General features: G+C 50.5%; 2 protein-coding genes across 2 annotated transcripts; both read left to right on the top strand.

Annotated features, from left to right (window-relative positions):
- Positions 1-840: 840 nt before the first annotated feature.
- LOC136112274 (gastrokine-1-like) lies at positions 841-3447 on the top strand. The gene is made up of 6 exons (XM_065856826.2): positions 841-1073; positions 1430-1483; positions 1763-1903; positions 2121-2231; positions 2716-2857; positions 3170-3447. The coding sequence occupies exons 1-6, from the start codon at positions 894-896 to the stop codon at positions 3268-3270; spliced, it is 729 nt and encodes a 242-aa protein (XP_065712898.2). The 5' UTR covers positions 841-893; the 3' UTR covers positions 3271-3447.
- Positions 3448-12697: 9250 nt separating this feature from the next.
- Positions 12698-14360, top strand: LOC136112078 (ciliary microtubule associated protein 1A-like). The gene is made up of 4 exons (XM_065856552.1): positions 12698-12803; positions 12890-13173; positions 13228-13365; positions 14274-14360. Exons 1-4 carry the CDS (start codon positions 12698-12700, stop codon positions 14358-14360), a joined length of 615 nt encoding a protein of 204 aa, XP_065712624.1.
- Positions 14361-19041: the final 4681 nt, after the last annotated feature.

The raw sequence follows: 19041 nt of genomic DNA, 5'->3' as shown, positions 1-19041 counted from the left end.
TCTGAGGGAATTTTGGTTTGTTTTAAGCAGAAAACTAGATATTCTCATTCGAATCACCAACAAGACATCTAACAAGAGTCTTTTGCGAAAAAAAAATCCTTAAACTACTGTAAACGAAGGCAGCGGGAAGGCGACAACTGCGGGGCCGCCCCTGCGGGTCCCTGCGGCGCAGCAGCCCCGGCCCCGCCGCCGCCTCAGCCGCCTCTTCCCGCCCTTCGTCCCGCCCGTTTTTCTCCCCTCAGGGCCCGGCGGCCCCTCCGCGCCTCCCGCCGCCGCTGCCCCTGCCCTGCGCCGCGCTCGCGGGACCGCCCACGGGGACTTTATACAGCAAAACCACTATTCCTTTAAATAAAGTGCGGTTGGCAAGTCATTCCGGAACCTTTACAGTGATTCTCTGCCACAGTTCGCACACAAAAGGAAACTGACCAACGGGACACAAAAGCCCAAGCATCCATGACCCTCCCTAACTGAACAAGCAGGGCTTTCAGGAAGAATTTACATCACAGAAAATGAGTTGAGGCAAGCTGAAAAAAATTATTGTTGCCACCTAAAATAACAGACACCCACAGGATTGAATTGCCTACTTATTGTAAAACCATTTCCAGGGGCAATGTTGTATTTGGCACCTGTACTTTGGTGCACTCTATGGCTCCATGGTACCTTAGAGCACATTTTGGAAGGTACAAGGGCTTTTATTTACTTTGTCGACTCTAAGGTTTTTTTCAAAAAAACCCCATAGTCTATGTCTGCTCTAAAGTTTGATGTGAATTTTCAAAAGTAATTAGTAAAGGCCGGAACGTTCCTAGTAAAAAAATCCGCTGCAAATGGATTCTTATCTGATAACAACCAGACTCTGGTTGGCCAAAATCTGCACAAGTACAATCCCCATATTGATGAAGTACTTACAGCAGGAAACAATTTTCAGTGACACGCAGACAGAGATACAAATGACAGAATTATTTCAACACTTAAGCGCTCCACACCTAATGCTGAAAACATATATAAAGTGGACGGTTCCCGCTGCTCGTTCCACCTGCACCAGCATCCGCTCTGCAGTCAAGATGAAACTCACCGTGAGTATGCGGCTTTCCTCCTTATAAACTACAACTTTGATTCAACACCATTGCCTTTCTCTCTCTGAAGTGTCTTTAGCCAAGTGTCTCTAGCAAAAGGGAATTCTCTGGGGAGGGTTTTGTCCTCCACAGTGAGCAACTCAGACCCCGTTACACTGATCAGACCAGGAGGTAAGGATTTTGTTAAAGGTTGAACTGCACATTATTCCATCTACAGGAAGCCTAACCCATGTCCATTTTTGTCAACGCTTTTGCACACCTGGAGCAAGGAAAAAGCAAAAGGGCCTTGGGATTCTCCTGACCAGCTGTGTCAGCCAGAGCTGCAGTTACACTCTTGGTTTTGCTTTTCCTTCCAGGTTGTGACCACCGTCCTGCTCGGACTCTTGCTGACTCCAGCCCTCGCTGAATACGTGAGTACAGGGACCAGCTCTCACACACGTTGCCGCTGTTTCTCTGGGCCCTGCTGCTGGAGCTTTCCTTGCTTCTGTCCCATCCCTTGGGCACAGAGAAATATGAACCGTCTTTCATGCATAAACCTCTCAAACCTCCAGATGACCATTTGTCTCTGGTCACTGTAGGCGCTTACAGTGAACCCACGTTTCTTCTGTTATAGCAGTGATTTTCTAGAGCTTTGGGGAGAGAACTGACTAATTTGCAAGTCTAAAGTGTTTTTTCATTGTGTGTTCCAGTTTCAGAACCAGCAAGTCACCAGGGAAATCAGGGTTAATGGCGGTATCCAATTCCTGAGCATCAACCCGGAATTGCGTGTGGTCACTGTCGAGCAAAGGAGCGAATTTGGGCCATGGAAAACCATTTGGAACTTCAACACGGTGAGCGGCAAGGAGCAAGCTTGTGCAGAAAATGCACAGGGAGACGAGCTCTGCTAAAGCTGACTAAAATACAGGACTTGTTTCTTTAGTCTTAACATTTTCAGTCCAAGTTTGAGGGAAAAGCTCTCTGCATTTATGACTTTTTGAATGCAATTTTAATTCCAATCTTAATTATTGAAAAACTGAATTCCTAGTTGTGAATAACTTTATTTTCCAGGGCTTTATTGCAACTGAACTGATGTCCGAAGGAATTTGCGTCATTTCCCAAATGAACAGAAACCTGCTGCCCACCTTTGAGACGTTCCCCACAGTGATTCAGGGTTTCCAGGTGAGATCAAAAAGGATGCTTGCCATGCAGCGTTTTCATGGGTCTGCAGTGTTACAGATAAATTCAATGTCAATCCCACTCATTCTGGCTGCCTGCATCTTTACCCTGGAGTTCATCGAGCTGTTTCTTCCCTGTGCTTTTTCTTTGTTAGAGGATGATATTTTCCAAGCGGCAGGACTGTTGTTCTGAGCAGTAACGTTGCTTGGGACTTGGCCACAGGGACGGTTTTCTCTGAGCAGGTTTAGGTTGGCAGGTTGTTCTCTTTAGCCTCCCAGCACCTGGACTCTCTCAGGAACATCTGCCGCAGGAGCTGAATTCAGCGCTTGCCAAGGGCCCCAGAGTCACCCAGGGGAGGAAAAGCCTGCACTAAATACACTGCTGAGGAAAACACCAAACACCGAGTCACCATCCCGACACAGGAACATGCACAGCATCCCCTGGGCCAAGGCACTGATCGTGCTGCATTCTGTGCTTTGATGTTCAGGGTCTGAAGGGTCAAATACAACCAACACGTGTGAGCACATTCGTCTTCGGCCAGAGAGTTGTCCCTGACCTCAGGATTTACGGACCTGACATCTTCAACACGTGCAGAGAGTCCACAACCGTAGTGGCTTCTCCAGTTCCCCGTGAGTACAAACAGATGAAGATCTCTGTAACTAACCGGTATAAACCGGAGCCTTACTGCAGGCTGATTGTCTGCAAACCCTGTATGACAAAGATGCTCCACAGATCAGGTGCAGGCTGTTGCATTCAGACACAGCAGCATTTCCAGCCCCTCATGTTTGCTTTTCTTTCGTCATTGCTTTGGTACTTTAGAAGGCGCAATTTGCTTAGAACACGAGTGCAACATGCCAGGTATTTAGGGCTACCAAAGAGCCCACAGATCACTTAACACCTTATCTCATGGAATTTGCTTTTGTTTTTTCTTCTTTTTAAAGAACTTCAACCCACCTACAACGAAGGAGCCTGCACTACACTCGATGTCCTGAACCTTGTGCAGCTGAACTACTGCCGTTCCAACGTCAACGTCAAGGTCTGAAAACCTCACCTTCCTGCAACCACGTACGGATGCTCGATCGCTGCTGCACTAAGCCAACCCCGATGCTGTTCTTCCCTGACATCTCCTCTGCCAAGCGTTCCCTTCCTGATGATTCTAATGCTGAAACAGGTCAACTGTTGACCACAACTTTCAATAAAGCGCCTTAGCATGGATTAACTCTGGCTACTTTCTCATTGCTGTACCCTCCATCACCTATGAGCACATCCAGAAACACAGTGTGATTGTATCTACCCCTTTTGAGCCCTTCAAATGCTCTTTCAAAAGCCTGATCTTGACACAGGGCACAACCACAGAGGTGGGCGAGCACCACAGTGTGGCCATCACAAATAAGATCTGCAGAGTTCAGGCCTTCCTTAGGGAAAAGGAGTCTAATTGGTAGGATTTAGAGAGCTGGTGTGTTCCTAGAGTGGAGTCCTGTATTTCCTCTGTTCTAACAAAAGTGGCAGGGTGCCCTGGGTTACCCAGTGAATACAAATCTCTCTCTCAGAACACCAGCCATGCAACATCCCACAGTTTCTGTTCCCCTCCCACCCATCCCCAGAGGTCTATTCTGCAGCAGTTGGGGAGGAGACAGATTGACTTCAGCCCATTTCAGGCCAAAGCAGCTGAATTCCCTTCATTAGCACATATCAGTCCCTGTAGAGGAGACAGACAGGAGTTTGTTGCTGCTCATCTCCTGCCTTTTGCTGTTACACAAGTTCTTGGAATCCCCTTACACACCATCTGCTCCCCTTCTACTCAGGCTGAGACTGAATATGACAGAAAGAGGCAAGAATCAAAGCTGAGGAGGGATTTTCACTTTTGCGGCTGTTCAACCCCTCCAGGGATGGTGACTCCAGCACTGCCCTGGGCAGCCTGTTCCAATGCCCCACAGCCCTTTGGGGAAGAAACTGTTCCCAAGATCCTACCTCAGCCTCCCCTGGCACAACCTGAGGCCCTTTCCTCTCGTCCTGATGCTCGTTCCTTGGGAAAAGCGACAAATTCATCGGATGTTACAGGGTGACCTCTCTATTAGCTTGCACAAAACTTTCTTTTCTGAGAAGCAGGGATGAAGTGGATCTCTACCATGACACTGATCTATACCACACTATGCAGCCCTGCTTGCTAAGGCCTTTGGGTCACTGGATCTGGTATTATGTGATTTAAGTCCCGACCTAGCAACACAAGAAAAGAGCATTTTTAGGGATGCCAGAGAAATGACGACGTTTCTGTACAATGGGACATTCCACTCTATGGCTTGAATATGCAGCATCAATTCCTAAAAGTTTCAATCCATTTGAAATATGGCATCTATACATCTGTATCATACTGAAATGAGGCGTGAAGAAAGGAAAACTCATGACTACTGTAAAGAACATGTAATAAAACTGCCCAGATTTAAGATCACAGATATATTCCAAATATCTCAATGCGACAATTGCGCTTGCAGGCTCTTGTCCTGCTTGGGGACTTCAACCATTCCAATGTCTGCACAGCTTCTGAGATGAGGGAATAGCCCTGGGGGATGAAAATTTGGACGCGAGTCGACATTGTGAGCTGGCAGCTCAGAAGGTCCATGGTATCCTGGGCTGCACCTTGGGCTGTGAGGTCACAGAGCCGCTCTGTGTCACACCCTGGTGTGCAGAGCTGTGCACGGACACCGCTCTGGCAGTGCTGGCAGCGGCAGCAGCGGCGGCAGCAGCATTTGCAGCGGCAGCAGCATTTGCAGCGGCAGCAGCGGAAGCTCCAGCATTTGCAGCAGTGGCGGCAGTGGCCAAAGCAGCAGCAGCATTTGCAGCAGCAGCGGCAGTGGTCACAGCAGCAGCATCATTTACAGCAGCAGCGGCAGTGGTCACAGCAGCAGCATCATTTGCAGCAGCTGTAGTGGTCACAGCAACTGCAGTATTTTTAGCAGACTAGTGGCAGTGCCACAATGCAGGGGTGGGGGGTCACCTCACTCGTTATCCTCCTCCTCCTGGCTCTGCAACTCCAGGAGGTTGGGGCAGCGCCTTGTGGACAACGTGGAACTGGTAGGCGGGCAGGCGGGGGTGGGCACCCAGCCCAGAGATTTCCAGTAAGAAATCCCCGAGGATCCGTGTGTTTGTCCATCCAGCCCTTGACGGCTGTTGCACACGGCCTGGAAACAGTATTTTGAGAGCTGCCAGGTGCCAGCAAGCAGGTCATCATGGACCCTCTGCAGCTTTGGGAACCTCCCCCCACGTCTGGGTCCCACATCATTACCTGACCCCCCCTCCAGTCACGGCAGGTCACTGAGAAAGAAGCAGATGACAAGATCTAATGGAATGTGCTTGATTCCAGATGTGCCTGTAGCCGACGGCCTTGCGACTCCTCTCACGGCCCTTGTCCGGGAGAATCACGGCAATCCCTCAGGTCTGTTACATGAACCAGTGAGCATTTAGAGTTTAATATTCTGAAGATGTCTGTTGAAATATTTCCTGGGACCTTCTGTTGTGTCTCTCTGCAGACACGGCTGGACGCAAGGGATTTCTCGGGTACCAACTGGCTTCCGGAGCTGAGACTCAGGGCAGTCTCATGGGTAGGTCGTATCTTTTTGCTTCCTTGGGGAGCTGCCAGCTCAAAGCTGTTCAGTGATGACGGGATCACAGGGTGTGCTGGAAACATCTTTTGGGTGTTCAGTTGCAGGCGTGAATCAAGGGAGGGCTTTTCCAGCGTCGCAGCTCGCCTGGCATCGCAAGGGTGAGTGCTCAGCCTTGGCTGACTTCACGGGCTAAGCTCTCGTGTTCAGCAGGCGTACAGTCGGGGGTGGGCACCCAGCCCAGAGATCTCCCAGTAAGAAATCCCTGAGGATCCGTGTGTTTGACCATCCAGCCCGTGAGGGGTGTTGCACACAGCCTGGAAACAGTATTTTGAGAGCTGCCAGGTGCCAGCAAACAGGTCATCTCGGCCCCTCAGCAGCTTTGGAAACGTCCACCCCCATCTGGGTCCCACCTGTCCCCCCTCCAGTCACCGCAGGTCACTGAGAAAGAAGCAGATGACAAGATCTAACAGAATGTGCTTGATTCCAGATGAGCCTGTAGCCGATGGCCTCGGGACTCCACAGCCGGCTCTTGTCCGGGAGCATCACGGCAATCCCTCAGGTCTGTTACTTGAACCAGTGAGCATTTAGGGTTTAATATTCTAAAGACGTCCATTGAAATATTTCCTGGGAGCTTCTCTGTTGTGTTTGTCTGCAGACACGGCTGGACGCCAGGGATTTCTAGGGTACCAACTGGCTTCTGGAGCTGACACTCAGCGCCGTCTCATGGGTACGTCGTGGCTTTTTAGTTCCTTGGGAAGCCGCCAGCTTAAAGCTGTTCAGTGATGATGGTGTGCATCACGGTGTGTGATGGAAACTTCTCGTGGCTGTTTAGGTGCAGGTGTTAACACCGGGAGGGCTTTTCCAGCATCACAGCTCGCCTGGCATCGCAAGGGTGAGTATTCAGCCTTGGCTGACTTCACGGGATAAGCACTTGTGGACAGTATTTTATTTCTCCGGAATTTAACTTTATACTTTCCATTAAGGTCATCAAAAAGCAAAGCCTAAGGCAGAAAGACAAAAAGCTTCCCGGCATCCCTCAGTCCTCAACAAAGTCCTCAAGGAACTGGACAAAGTAGTAAATGGTGGGTATATATTGCCCTTCAGCTGAAGTGCTTCTCAGAAGGGCGTTTTCCCCAACTGAACTAGCACCCCCAAATGCCTCAACTTTGTTTCTGAGTGTTGTCCATGTACTTTGAGAAATAGCTCCTTCTGAAAATATTGGTTCTTGAAGAGGTTACTTCTCATTAAACTGACTCCATTTCTTTCTAAAGACCTGGGCCATGAGCCTGCAGAACGAGCTGTTCTGTGGTGTGTGTCACAAGGTCTGATGGAAACTTCTCGTGGCTGTTCAGGTGCAGGTGTGAGCACAGGGAGGGCTTTTCCAGCTCCTCGCGTGGGTCCCGTGCCACAGCACACCTGGCATGGCAAGGGTGAGTGCTCAGCCTTGGCTGACTCCACGGGCTAAGCACTCGTTTTCAGGATTTTATGTGAGGAATTTAACTTTCTACTTTCCATTAAGGTCCTCAAGGAACAAAGCCTAAGGCGTTAAGAAGAAAGTCTTCCCGTAAATCAGTCCTCAACCAAGTCCTGGAGGAACTGGACAAAGTAGAGCACGGTGGGTATATATCGCTCTATAGCAGAAGACTTGGGAAGTAGAGGTTTAGATACACGTGCTCCTCAGAAAGGCGCTTTCCCCAACTGAACTGACACCCCTAAATGCTCTGGCTTTGTTTCTGAGTGTTATCAATGTATTCTGAGAAATATTGCCTCCTGAAGATCTTGGTTCTTGAAGAGGTTACTTCTCATTAAACTGACTCCATTTCTTTCTAAAGACCTGAGCCATGACACTGGGGAGAAAGTGGCGATGCAGAAAAGAGGCGATCAGGTAGTGCCGATCTACGATGACGGGACTTGGGCAATGAAATCACGAGGCATGCCAGGTAATTGCTGTCCTTTGGTCATGCAGCGTCATGAACCAAAATCCCTGTGTCTGCAGGCTCTTCAGCAGCCAAACTCTTGCCTTGAGTGCTCCCCCAGGCACAAGGGAGGGGATCCCTCCTGTGCACTGAGGTCCAAAGGGATGTGCTGCTTAGGGGGAACCTGCCCCATCCTCCTGCATCCTCTGCTGAGCCTTTACCTTTCTCTGATTCTTGGCAGAGCTGCCCAACCCTGGGGAAGCCCGCCAGGCTGGAATCAACGGCCTCCTTGACAAGATTCCAGGTACAGAGCAGCCTTGCAGGGGCCAGAAGTGGGAGACAAGGCCTGAAGGCTGGGGGAATGCAAGCATTGCCCGTGCTGGAGCAAAGGCAAAGCGGGGAACGAGGCTCAGGTGTCTCCCCATGGGCCGGACTCTGTCCTCCTGGGGTGTGGGTCCCCCAGGGAGGGAGAGCTGGGGGTGGCATTCCCTGACACAGGGACGGTTTTTGTCTGTCTCGCTCCAAGGGACAGTTGTTCAAACCGCTGTCAGACCTCGTGTGAGATCACCGGTAGTGTGCAGGAAACACTAAGGTACAGAATTGTTCATGCAGGTTGGAGCACCAAGAAGAACAACAATACTACAGACTCCGCGACCTACAAGAACCGCTGCTTAGAAGCCGTCGCGGGGGTCTTGGGCTCCATCCTGTTTGGGATGGTGCTGTTTTGTGTATGCTGGCTGTGCAAGAGGAGGATACTAAAGTGAGTTGTTGAGCAGGGGGTGTTGCCAAACTCCTGTATCAGATGGCGGCCATTGGCCTTGAAACATTTAGAGCCAGGGTACTCTGAAGTGCCCGGTTACTCACTGCCCAAACTCCACGGAGGCTCCTGCTGAAGGATGGTTTAACTGGCCGCTCAGCTCCTGGGCGCTCTTTTCGAAAACGTCGTCTTCCTGTTCCAAGTATTAGTTTAAAGTGACTCTGCCTCAACAAGAGCTGACCCAGGAACAGACGTAGGCAGAGCAAGGTCAGGAGGAAAAATGAGAGACGACATTGCCATGGAAAGCGAGAAGCACAATAGTGACGTGTTCCTACCAGCAGAAATCACCCTGTTGGGTGCTGCTGTAAATCCCAGATGTTCACCTCGGCCAGGGTGTCCCTGCAGCTCGGACCGTTGCTCCCCCGTGCAGCCGGGTGCCCGTACCCCACGGGTCACCCAGCGCTGCCCCGCAGCCTCGCACCCCCCGGCACCGCGACCACGGCGGGGCCTCAGCAGCCTCTTCTCTCCGCAGGTGCCACGCAGCCAAGGCCAAGGCAGCTGGGAACGCGGCACAGCAATAAACAGAGTTGAGCAGCACAATTGTCTGGGAACTCACCAGTTCTGCGCCGAACTCCATGTCGGGGCACGCGGGGAGGTGGATGCCGCGGTGCCAGCGGGCAGGGAGCTGGGCGGGGGACCCTCCGTCGGCTGGGGGGACACAGCTTCCCTGGTGGGACCGGCCTGCAGAGCTGGGCCAGGAGGGAGAGCTGCAGAGAGAGGAAACATGGGGGGCGTTTCACAAAATGACTTCAACATCATGTCCACCAATTCCCACTTTTACCATCACATAACACATCGTGATGCTTAATACATCTTCCTTAATACATCTTAATACATCTTTTTTTTTTTCAAAAAAACCCCATAGTCTATGTCTGCTCTAAAGTTTGATGTGAATTTTCAAAAGTAATTAGTAAAGGCCGGAAAGTTCCTATTAAAAAAATCCACTGCAAATGGATTCTTATCTGATAACAACCAGACTCTGGCTGGCCAAAATCTGCACAAGTACAATCCCCATATTGATGAAGTACTTACAGCAGGAAACAATTTTCAGTGACACGCAGACAGAGATACAAATGACAGAATTATTTCAACAGTTAACACTTCCTGATGACTCCAAACAGGTTGTAGGAAACAATCCTTCTGCAAATGTAATAGGCCCAGGCAGGATCTCTTGGCAAAGCATATTTTAATAACGGTTTTGCAAGACCGGGTATTCTACCTAAAGGCAGGCACCCTTAATAGGGCAAAAAGCCCTTGCTTATATTTCCCCGAAATCCTGGCCGCAATTTCCCTCCCCTGTCCCCCATTGGTTGGGTACTTCAGGGTTTACAGACTATCCCGACGCACACAATACCCTTCCCCTTATCAGTCTATTTAAGATATGGATTGCTGGTGCTTTGGCTACACTTCCCCCTAAATTAACTCATCAATATAGTTATCGGTATATATACACGTGTCAGTACATATTCCGGGAAGAGACTGTGTATTACATTAATAATTCATAGTCCGATGTCTCTCAGTCCTTCCCCTCTAAATGAGTTAGTAAATACAGGTATCAGTATGTATATAGGTGTCAGTCCGTATTCTGGGAAGAAACTGTGTATTACATTAGGAATTCATAGTCCGATGTCTCTCGGTCCTTCCCCCCTGCTAGGGTCAGGCGCCAGGTCCTCAGTTATGTGAGAACAACAGTTCTTCATTAAATGTTCCTTACAAAGGTCAACTGTTGACCATAACTTTCAATAAAGAGCCTTAGCATGGATTAACTCTGGCTACTTTCTCATTGCTGTACCCTCCATCACCTATGAGCACATCCAGAAACACAGTGTGATTGTATCTACCCCTTTTGAGCCCTTCTCATGCTCTTTCAAAAGCCTGATCTTGACACAGGGCACAACCACAGAGGTGGGCGAGCATCACAGTGTGGCCATCACAAATAAGATCTGCAGAGTTCAGACCTTCCTTAGGGAAAAGGAGTCTAATTGGTAGGATTTAGAGAGCTGGTGTGTTCCTAGAGTGGAGTCCTGTATTTCCTCTGTTCTGACGAAAGTGGCAGGGTGCCCTGGGTTACCCAGTGAATACAAATCTCTCTCTCAGAACACCAGCCATGCAACATCCCACAGTTTCTGTTCCCCTCCCACCCATCCCCAGAGGTCTATTCTGCAGCAGTTGGGGAGGAGACAGATTCACTTTGGCCCATCTTAGGCCAAAGCAGCCAAATTCCCTGCATTAGCACACACCAGTCTCTGTAGAGGAGACAGGAGTTTGTTGCTGCTCATCTCCTGCCTTTTGCTGTTACACAAGTTCTTGGGATCCCTTTACATCAGCTCTCCTTCTACATAGGCTGAGGCTAAATATGGCAGAAAGGCAAGAATCAAAGCTGAGGAGGGATTTTCACTTTATTGATAGTCATTAGACTCTATCCTAACAGAACCTTTCTGCTCTTGTCATGCCCCGCTCTGCCTTGCTATTGGCATTTCTCTGTCTCCCTTTCCAGCAGAAACTGGAAAGAGACATTTTAGCACTAGTATGTGTGTTTTAATACCAAACGTACATGAGTGAAAGCAAAGGAAACTTCAGCTACTTACACACCAAAGAAACTTCTTGCAGCAATAAAAATACATCCACAATGCAGATTGGATTTATTTTTAAATCCTGTAGGATTACGTGACATGCAGTCAGTAAAGCTGCGTATTTCATGCTGTGCAGCTCTGCTCCCTCCTGCTGGCCACATGTGCATATATTTGTGCCTTAAACCATGGAAAACCAACTGCAGGAGCTCCGAATATTCATTTAACCAAACAGCGCTTCATCAGAGCTGTTTGCAGGTTCCCTACTCAAAGTTAGACGCATGTTTTGGGGTAATCGCTGTTACTGAACAGACTGCAAAGGAAAATACTACGTCTGCATCTTGGGAGTCACAGGGGACTGAGAATCCAGACACCTGTGCTGAGGGTTGGACTTGGTCACTAGAGCAAGATTATTCCTGTGGTGATCTGAGGGTGCGAGGGAAACAATGATTTGGGGAGGCTATGATACTTTTTATAGCTGTCACATTTTTTGCAACACAGTGTTTGTGGGTCCCTGACATGGACAATCAGAGATGTGGCGGCTGAGGTTCTGTAGTGGAAATGCTTTTCTTCTGCTATTGAAGCCCAAATCCCCCTCCAACAGTCTTAGAGTAACGAATCTGGAAATATTAGTTTGCCTCAGCAGGCAAAGCCTCTGGTACCCGGCAGTGCTGTGTGACTGCTGTGTCACTTGTCACCTCTGTCACTGAGTGCTGGGACAGTGTAAAACCAGGTGCTTTGGAAAGCTCCCCCAGTCTCTGCTGATATTTAAAATCTGTCTCATGTGCACCCTGAAAATACACATGGAGACAGGACAAGCAGATCTCAGGAAGGTCTGGCCCGGCAGGCCAGACGTCCGCAGTCCCACATCACCAGCTGATGCGATCGCACAGCCTCCCGATGTCACAGAGCATTTCCAGGACGATCCAAGGCTGTCCCCAGGGTCCCCTGGCTGCTGCCACCACAACCTCACTTGCCAGATCTCTGGCTGCCCTCACTGGCAACCTCTCTTGCCACATCTCTGGCTGCTCTCACTGCTCGCCACGCTCTGTGCTGCAGAGACGAAGCAGACGCAGACATTGTCGTTCTCATCCCTTTCGACCGCCGCGGCTGAGACAGGTGAAGTCTCAGACTCCTGCTTCCCTGCCATAGTTCAGTGTTGGCCATGAGCTCCCCTGTAACCAGTGGGATTTGCATCCCCAGGCTTTGAACAAATCCAGTGGTGGGGAATCCACAACTGCTCTGGGCAAAGGGTCTCGACACTCTCATCATAAAATCTGTTCTTCTAACAAGAGTGTTTGTATTCTTGGGTGAGACAGGAATCACTTGGTACAGGACCAAGATGTCACCAACGGGTGACTGAGATAATTTAAAGAATCACTGTCAAAGATATTAACAAAAGTGGTTTTAATATGATGTCAGAAAAGTGCGACTTAACAAAGTTCCATGGCAAGGTTCACTAGTAATGTACAGCACAATCATTAGAACAGTAATTCAGAACTACTAAGACACAAACCAAGACACAATTCTGCTTTTTCCTCAGGCTTTCAAAGCACCTCCCAGCATGGATGGAGCTTTCGTGGGGACTTGGAGACCTCACCGCTCACAGGGCCTCATCTCGGCCCAGTTCACCAGCCCTGGACCCAAATACTCAGTCCAGGGGACAACGGGTAAGACAAGGGTCAGAGCGGTGTGTGGCATGTTGAACACACCCATGGTAAAATCAGTTACAAACCCACTTTCCTTTTCTTCCGAGGTTACATCAACCACAACTCCACCAAAGTCAAAGCCCCCGCGTACACCTGCAGAGAAGCAAAAGCTCCTGTGGAAGGCGGCTGCTCCCCAGGCCCTCGCTATTATGTGGAGCCCTCCATGGCCAGGACTGGGAAGTACATTGCTCCAGCCTACGCCAGGGGCTGCAAAAGCAAACAAAGCAAAAAATCGCTGCCCATGCCTCCACCAACTTGCACTAGAAGGGCTGTGTGGTTCCTAAATCCTTTGCCCAGCTCACTGAACTGGTGCATCCTGTGCCAGGCGCAGGTAAGAACAAACACCGGCCATTTTCACCCAGCAGCTCCTCTGACTCTCTTACAGACCCCAGGCCCTGCGGTGCTCCCGAAGATCAAGCTGGACGTTTTCAAAACCAGGGCTCCCGGGTACACCATGGGAACCCGCTCCCAGCTCTGGGACAAGACGGTCAAACTGGGGCTGGCGGATTACCCCACGGGAAGGGTACGGCAGCCGCCTTCTGCTCCTGCGCGGCTTTGCCAAAGCATCTCTTCTTCCGCTGGGGCTCTCTTGAGCTGCACAGTGTCCTGCTGCAGTGACAAGCTGCAGGACAGCCCTCCTGTCCCTTCCCTTGTCCGCAGCCCAGCAGAGGGAAGGCAAAGAACACTGCTTTTCCCTTCCACTGTCTCAGCCAGTAAATGTTATGGGCTCATACATTGCGAGCTCTTCAGGAGGCCATTCCTCAGAAGGGACAAGCAGACACAAGTCCCTGCCTTCCTAATGCAGGGAAGATGATTTTGGAGGGGAGGGGAATCCAGTAAAGTCTGGCTGGAGCTCGACGTCCTCTGGACTCAGCCCCAGCTCACCTCAGCTCACCTTTCCACACCAGCTGTGATGAGCTTTTCAGTCTGTTTGCTACTGAAAACCAGATTTTTGTTTACTATCCTGAAAAACAAACTCAATGGATGTCTTTTACCTGCTGCTAAACTGTTTTTCTCTTTTGTTCACATACGTCCCCCAAAACGAGAAGGAAATGCAATGAATCACAGTCTCAGGACATCTCGAGTGCTCTGCTCATACTTGAGGTTTCCAACAAGTGTGCTGCACAAATAGGAGCAGCGAGCCGGAGGCTGCAAGGCACACGTACAGCGGTGTGCGACGAGGAGCGGCCGGTGCACATCGGCACCCTTGTTCTGGCAGACGGCCAGCGCTGAGGACAAGTCTGCTGGGTCAGAACGCTGAACTGCGCTGCACCCACAGCCAGCCCTGACCAAACAGAGGCACGGAGAGAAGAGATGCAGAGCGACTGTCCAGAAATGTCACTGGGCTCAGCGGGACGGGCAGGGCAACAGGCACCCAGACAAGCGATGACAAGTGCCCATGGTCACCTTTTTCTCCTTTACCTCTTCCAGGTGGAGCTGATCAAGCCTCAGGCACCTGCAGCCACGTTTGGACTGCGCCATTCCGTGTACACCACTCCCCTGATCCTCGACATATGAGATGTGTTGAATAAAACAACGTGTTGCTCAGAGATGCTTTACCTTTACCTTGCGACAAGGGGAGGGGGCTTCTGTGGGTGAAGAAGAGCTGCTTGCTCTGTTTAACCCTACAAGCAGCTAAAACACTACAAGGTTCAGACTGGAGAGCATTGAAATCCTAAGAGGAAGCGACGCAGACAGGTCTAACATCACATTTTCTCCTGATTGCCCTAAACACAACCAGCTGGGGATCCTGATTCCTCACTTTGCCCTGGACTTGTCTTGTTCTTCCTCTGAAACGTGCTGTGCACCTGGCTGAGGACAGATACAATCCACACAGTGCGACTGGAGTTGAATGCTGCACTGCAAAAGCAGCTGGGTCCTTGCCTGCACGCTCTCAGCAGAGAGCAGAGCATCCTGGGGACAGCTCAGGAAAAATAATCACTAATTCCTTTTTGAAAAGGCAAAATGTAGTGATACAGCAAGGATTTCTCCTGGGTGATATGGGATATTTTTTATAGGTTTGCAATGATGTGTCTTGGAGGCTCAATTACATAGCTATGACTTTGGACAGCAACACTTTGATTTTGGTCACTAATCCTATGTCATTGAAGGACATTCTTTGACCAGAGACATGTTTAAGGTGTCAGACCAGGTCTGCCCAAAGCACTCTTGCTCTGAACCAGCTCGTACAAGGCTGCATGTTTGCAATCATTAGAGCTTTCTCCTGGGATACGCAATGGGAGACACAGACAAGTGTCTGCAGGGAAATTGGCGATTTGCACATTGAAGCTTTTATTTCAGCCCCAGCAGACGTCAAGTGCCAGCAAACTCTGTGCAAATCGTGCACAGGCACAACCTGGAAACAGAGGCAGGACCTGGAAACAGAGGCAGGACCTCGAAACATGGGTACAACCTGGCAGCACAAGCAGCAGGAGCCCGAGATCGCTCCAGTTCGTGTCCTCTGCCAGTGTCCAGGTGCAAACTCAAGAAATTTGAGAATATCCACTGCCTCACCCAAGGTTCTTCCTCTCATGTTTCAGTTTTGAACTCCTGAGTTTAACAGAAAATACATATATAATTCCTTTCTAAGAAGCAGGGATGAGTGGATCTATACCATGACACTGATCTATATGACACTTCGTGGGCTTGCTTGCTACTGGATCTGGTATTATCTGATTTAAGTCCTCACCTACCAACACAAGAAAAGAGCATTTTTAAGGATGCCAGAGCAATAAAGATGTTTGCGTACAATGGGACATTCCACCCATTGGCTTGAATATGAACTAAGGAGCATCAATTCCTAAAAGATTTACTCCATTTGAAATATGGCATCTATACATCTCTATCATACTGAAATGAGGCGTAAAGAAAGGAAAACTCATGACTACTGTAAAGAACATGTAATAAAACTGCCCAGATTTAAGATCACAGATATATTCCAAATATCACAATGCGACAATTGCGCTTGCAGGCTCTTGTCCTCCTCGGGGACTTCAACCATTCCAATGCCTGCACAGCTTCTGAGACCAGGGAATAGCCCTGGGGGATGAAAATTTGGATGCGAGTCGACATTGTGAGCTGGCAGCTCAGAAGGTCCATGGTATCCTGGGCTGCACCTTGGGTTGTGAGGTCACAGAGCCCCTCTGTGTCACACCCTGGTGTGTAGAGCTGTGCACGGACACCACTCCGGCAGTGCTGGCAGCGGCAGCAGCGGCAGCAGCAGCATTTGCAGCGGCAGCAGCATTTGCAGCAGCAGCAGCGGAAGCGCCAGCATTTGCAGCAGCAGCGGCAGTGGTCGCAGCAGCAGCGGCAGTGGTCACAGCAGCAGCATCATTTGCAGTAGCAGCGGCAGTGGTCACAGCAGCAGCAGTTATTTGCAGCAGCTGCAGTGGCCACAGCAACTGCAGTATTTTTAGCAGACTAGTGGCAGTGCCACAATGCAGGGGTGGGGGGTCACCTCACTCGTTATCCTCCTCCTCCTGGCTCTGCAACTCCAGGAGGTCAGGGCAGCGCCGTACGGACAACAGGGAACTGGTAGGCGGGCAGGCGGGGGTGGGCACCCAGCCCAGAGATTTCCAGTAAGAAATCCCCAAGGATCCGTGTGTTTGTCCATCCAGCCCTTGACGGCTGTTGCACACAGCCTGGAAACAGTATTTGAGAGCTGCCAGGTGCCAGCAAGCAGGTCATCATGGACCCTCTGCAGCTTTGGGAACCTCCACCCATGTCTGGGTCCCACATCATTACCTGATCCCCCCTCCAGTCATCGTAGGTCACTGAGAAAGAAGCAGATGATAAGACCTAACGGAATGTGCTTGATTCCAGATGTACCTGTACGCGATGGCCTTGCGACTCCTCAGCCGGCTCTTGTCCCGGAGAATCATGGCAATCCCTCAGGTCTGTTACTTGAACCAGTGAGCATTTAAGGTTTAATATTCTAAAGACAACCATTGAAATATTTCCTAGGAGCTCCTCTGTTGTTTCTCTCTGCAGACACGGCTGGACACAAGGGATTTCTCGGGTACCAACTGGCTTCCGGAGCTGACACTCAGCACCGTCTCATGGGTAGGTCCTGGTTTTTTGCTTCTTTCGGGAGCTGCCAGCTCAAAGCTGTTCAGTGATGACGGGATCACAGAGTGTGCTGGAAACGTCTTTTGGGTGTTCAGTTGCAGGCGTGAATCAAGGGAGGGTTTTTCCAGCGTCGCAGCTCGCTTGGCATCGCAAGGGTGAGTGCTCAGCCTTGGCTGACTTCACGGGCTAAGGACTCGTTTTCAGGATTTTATGGCTCATGAATTTAACTTTCTACTTTCCATTAAGGTCCTCAAGGAACAAAGCCTAAGGTATTAAGACGAAAATCTTCCCAGCATAAATCAGTCCTCAACCAAGTCCTGGAGGAACTGGACAAAGTAGAGCACGGTGGGTATATATCGCTCTATAGCAGTAGACTTGGGAAGTGGAGGTTTAGATACATGTGCTTCTCAGAAGGGCTTTTTCCCCAAATGAACTGGCTTTGTTTCTGAGTGTTATCAATGTATTCTGAGAAATATTGCCTCCCGAAGATATTGGTTCTTGAAGAGGTTACTTCTCATTAAACTGACTCCATTTCTTTCTAAAGACCTGAGCCATGACACTGGGGAGAAAGTGGCGATGCAGAAAAGAGGCGACCAGGTAGTGCCGATCTACGATGACGGGACTTGGGCAATGAAATCACGAGGCATGCCAGGTAATTGCTGTCCTTTGGTCATGCAGCGTCATGAACCAAAATCCCTGTGTCTGCAGGCTCTTCAGCAGCCAAACTCTTGCCTTGAGTGCTCCCCCAGGCACAAGGGAGGGGATCCCTCCTGTGCACTGAGGTCCAAAGGGATGTGCTGCTTAGGGGGAACCTGCCCTGTCCTCCTGCATCCTCTGCTGAGCCTTTACCTTTCTCTGATTCTTGGCAGAGCTGCCCAACCCTGGGGAAGCCCGCCAGGCTGGAATCAACGGCCTCCTTGACAAGATTTCAGGTACAGAGCAGCCTTGCAGGGGCCAGAAGTGGGAGACAAGGTCTGAAGGCTGGGGGAATGCAAGCATTGCCCGTGCTGGAGCAAAGGCAAAGCGGGGAGAGAGGTTCAGGTGTCTCCCCATGGGCCAGACTCTGTCCTCCTGGGGTGTGGGTCCCCCGGGGAGGGAGAGCTGGGGGTGGCATTCCCTGACACAGGGACGGTTTTTGTCTGTCTCGCTCCAAGGGACAGTTGTTCAAACCGCTGTCAGACCTTGTGTGAGATCACCGGTAGTGTGCAGGAAACACTAAGGTACAGAATTGTTCTTCCAGGACGGAATGTTGGGAATAAGAAAAATACTATGGATCCTGCGACCTACAAAAAGTACTGCACAGAAGGCGTCATAGCAATCTTGGGCTCCATCCTATTTGGGATATGGCTGTTTTGGGCATGCCGACTGTGCTGTAGGAAGAGGCAAAAGTGAGTTGTTGAGCAGGGAATGTTGCCAAATTCCTGTATCAGATGGCGGCCATTGGCCTTGAAACATTTAGAGCCAGGGTACTCTGAAGTGCCCGGTTACTCACTGCCCAAACTCCGCGGAGGCTCCTGCTGAAGGATGGTTTCACTGGCCGCTCAGCTCCTGGGCGCTCTTTTCGAAAACCTGCTCTTCGTGTTCCAAGTGTTAGTTTAAAGTGACCCTGCCTCGACAAAAGCTGACCCAGCAACAGACGTAGGCAGAGCAAGGTCAAGAAGAAAAACAAGGGACGACATTGCGATGGAAAGCGAGAAGCACAATAGTGACGTGTTCCTACCAGCAGAAATCACCCTGTTGGGTGCTGCTGTAAATCCCAGATGTTCACCTCGGCCAGGGTGTCCCTGCAGCTCCGACCGCTGCTCCCCCGTGCAGCCGGGTGCCTGCACCCCATGGGCGCCCAGCGCTGCCCCGCAGCCTCACACCCCCTGGCACCGCGGCCACGGCGGGGCCTCAGCAGCCTCTTCTCTCCGCAGGCGCCGCGAAGGCAGGGCCACGCTATTTGGGAGCCGGTAACAGAAATAAACACAGTTGAGCAGCACAATTGTCTGGGAACTCACCAGTTCTGCGCCGAACTCCATGTCGGGGCACGCGGGGAGGTGGATGCCGCGGTGCCAGCGGGCAGGGAGCTGGGCGGGGGACCCTCCGTCGGCTGGGGGGACACAGCTTCCCTGGTGGGACCGGCCTGCGG

Source organism: Patagioenas fasciata, chromosome 26, assembly GCF_037038585.1.
Source record: "Patagioenas fasciata isolate bPatFas1 chromosome 26, bPatFas1.hap1, whole genome shotgun sequence".
NCBI classification, from domain to species: Eukaryota; Metazoa; Chordata; class Aves; order Columbiformes; family Columbidae; genus Patagioenas; species Patagioenas fasciata.
The sequence above is the reverse complement of the archived record's forward strand: the minus strand, read 5'-3'. Positions and strand labels throughout refer to the sequence as shown.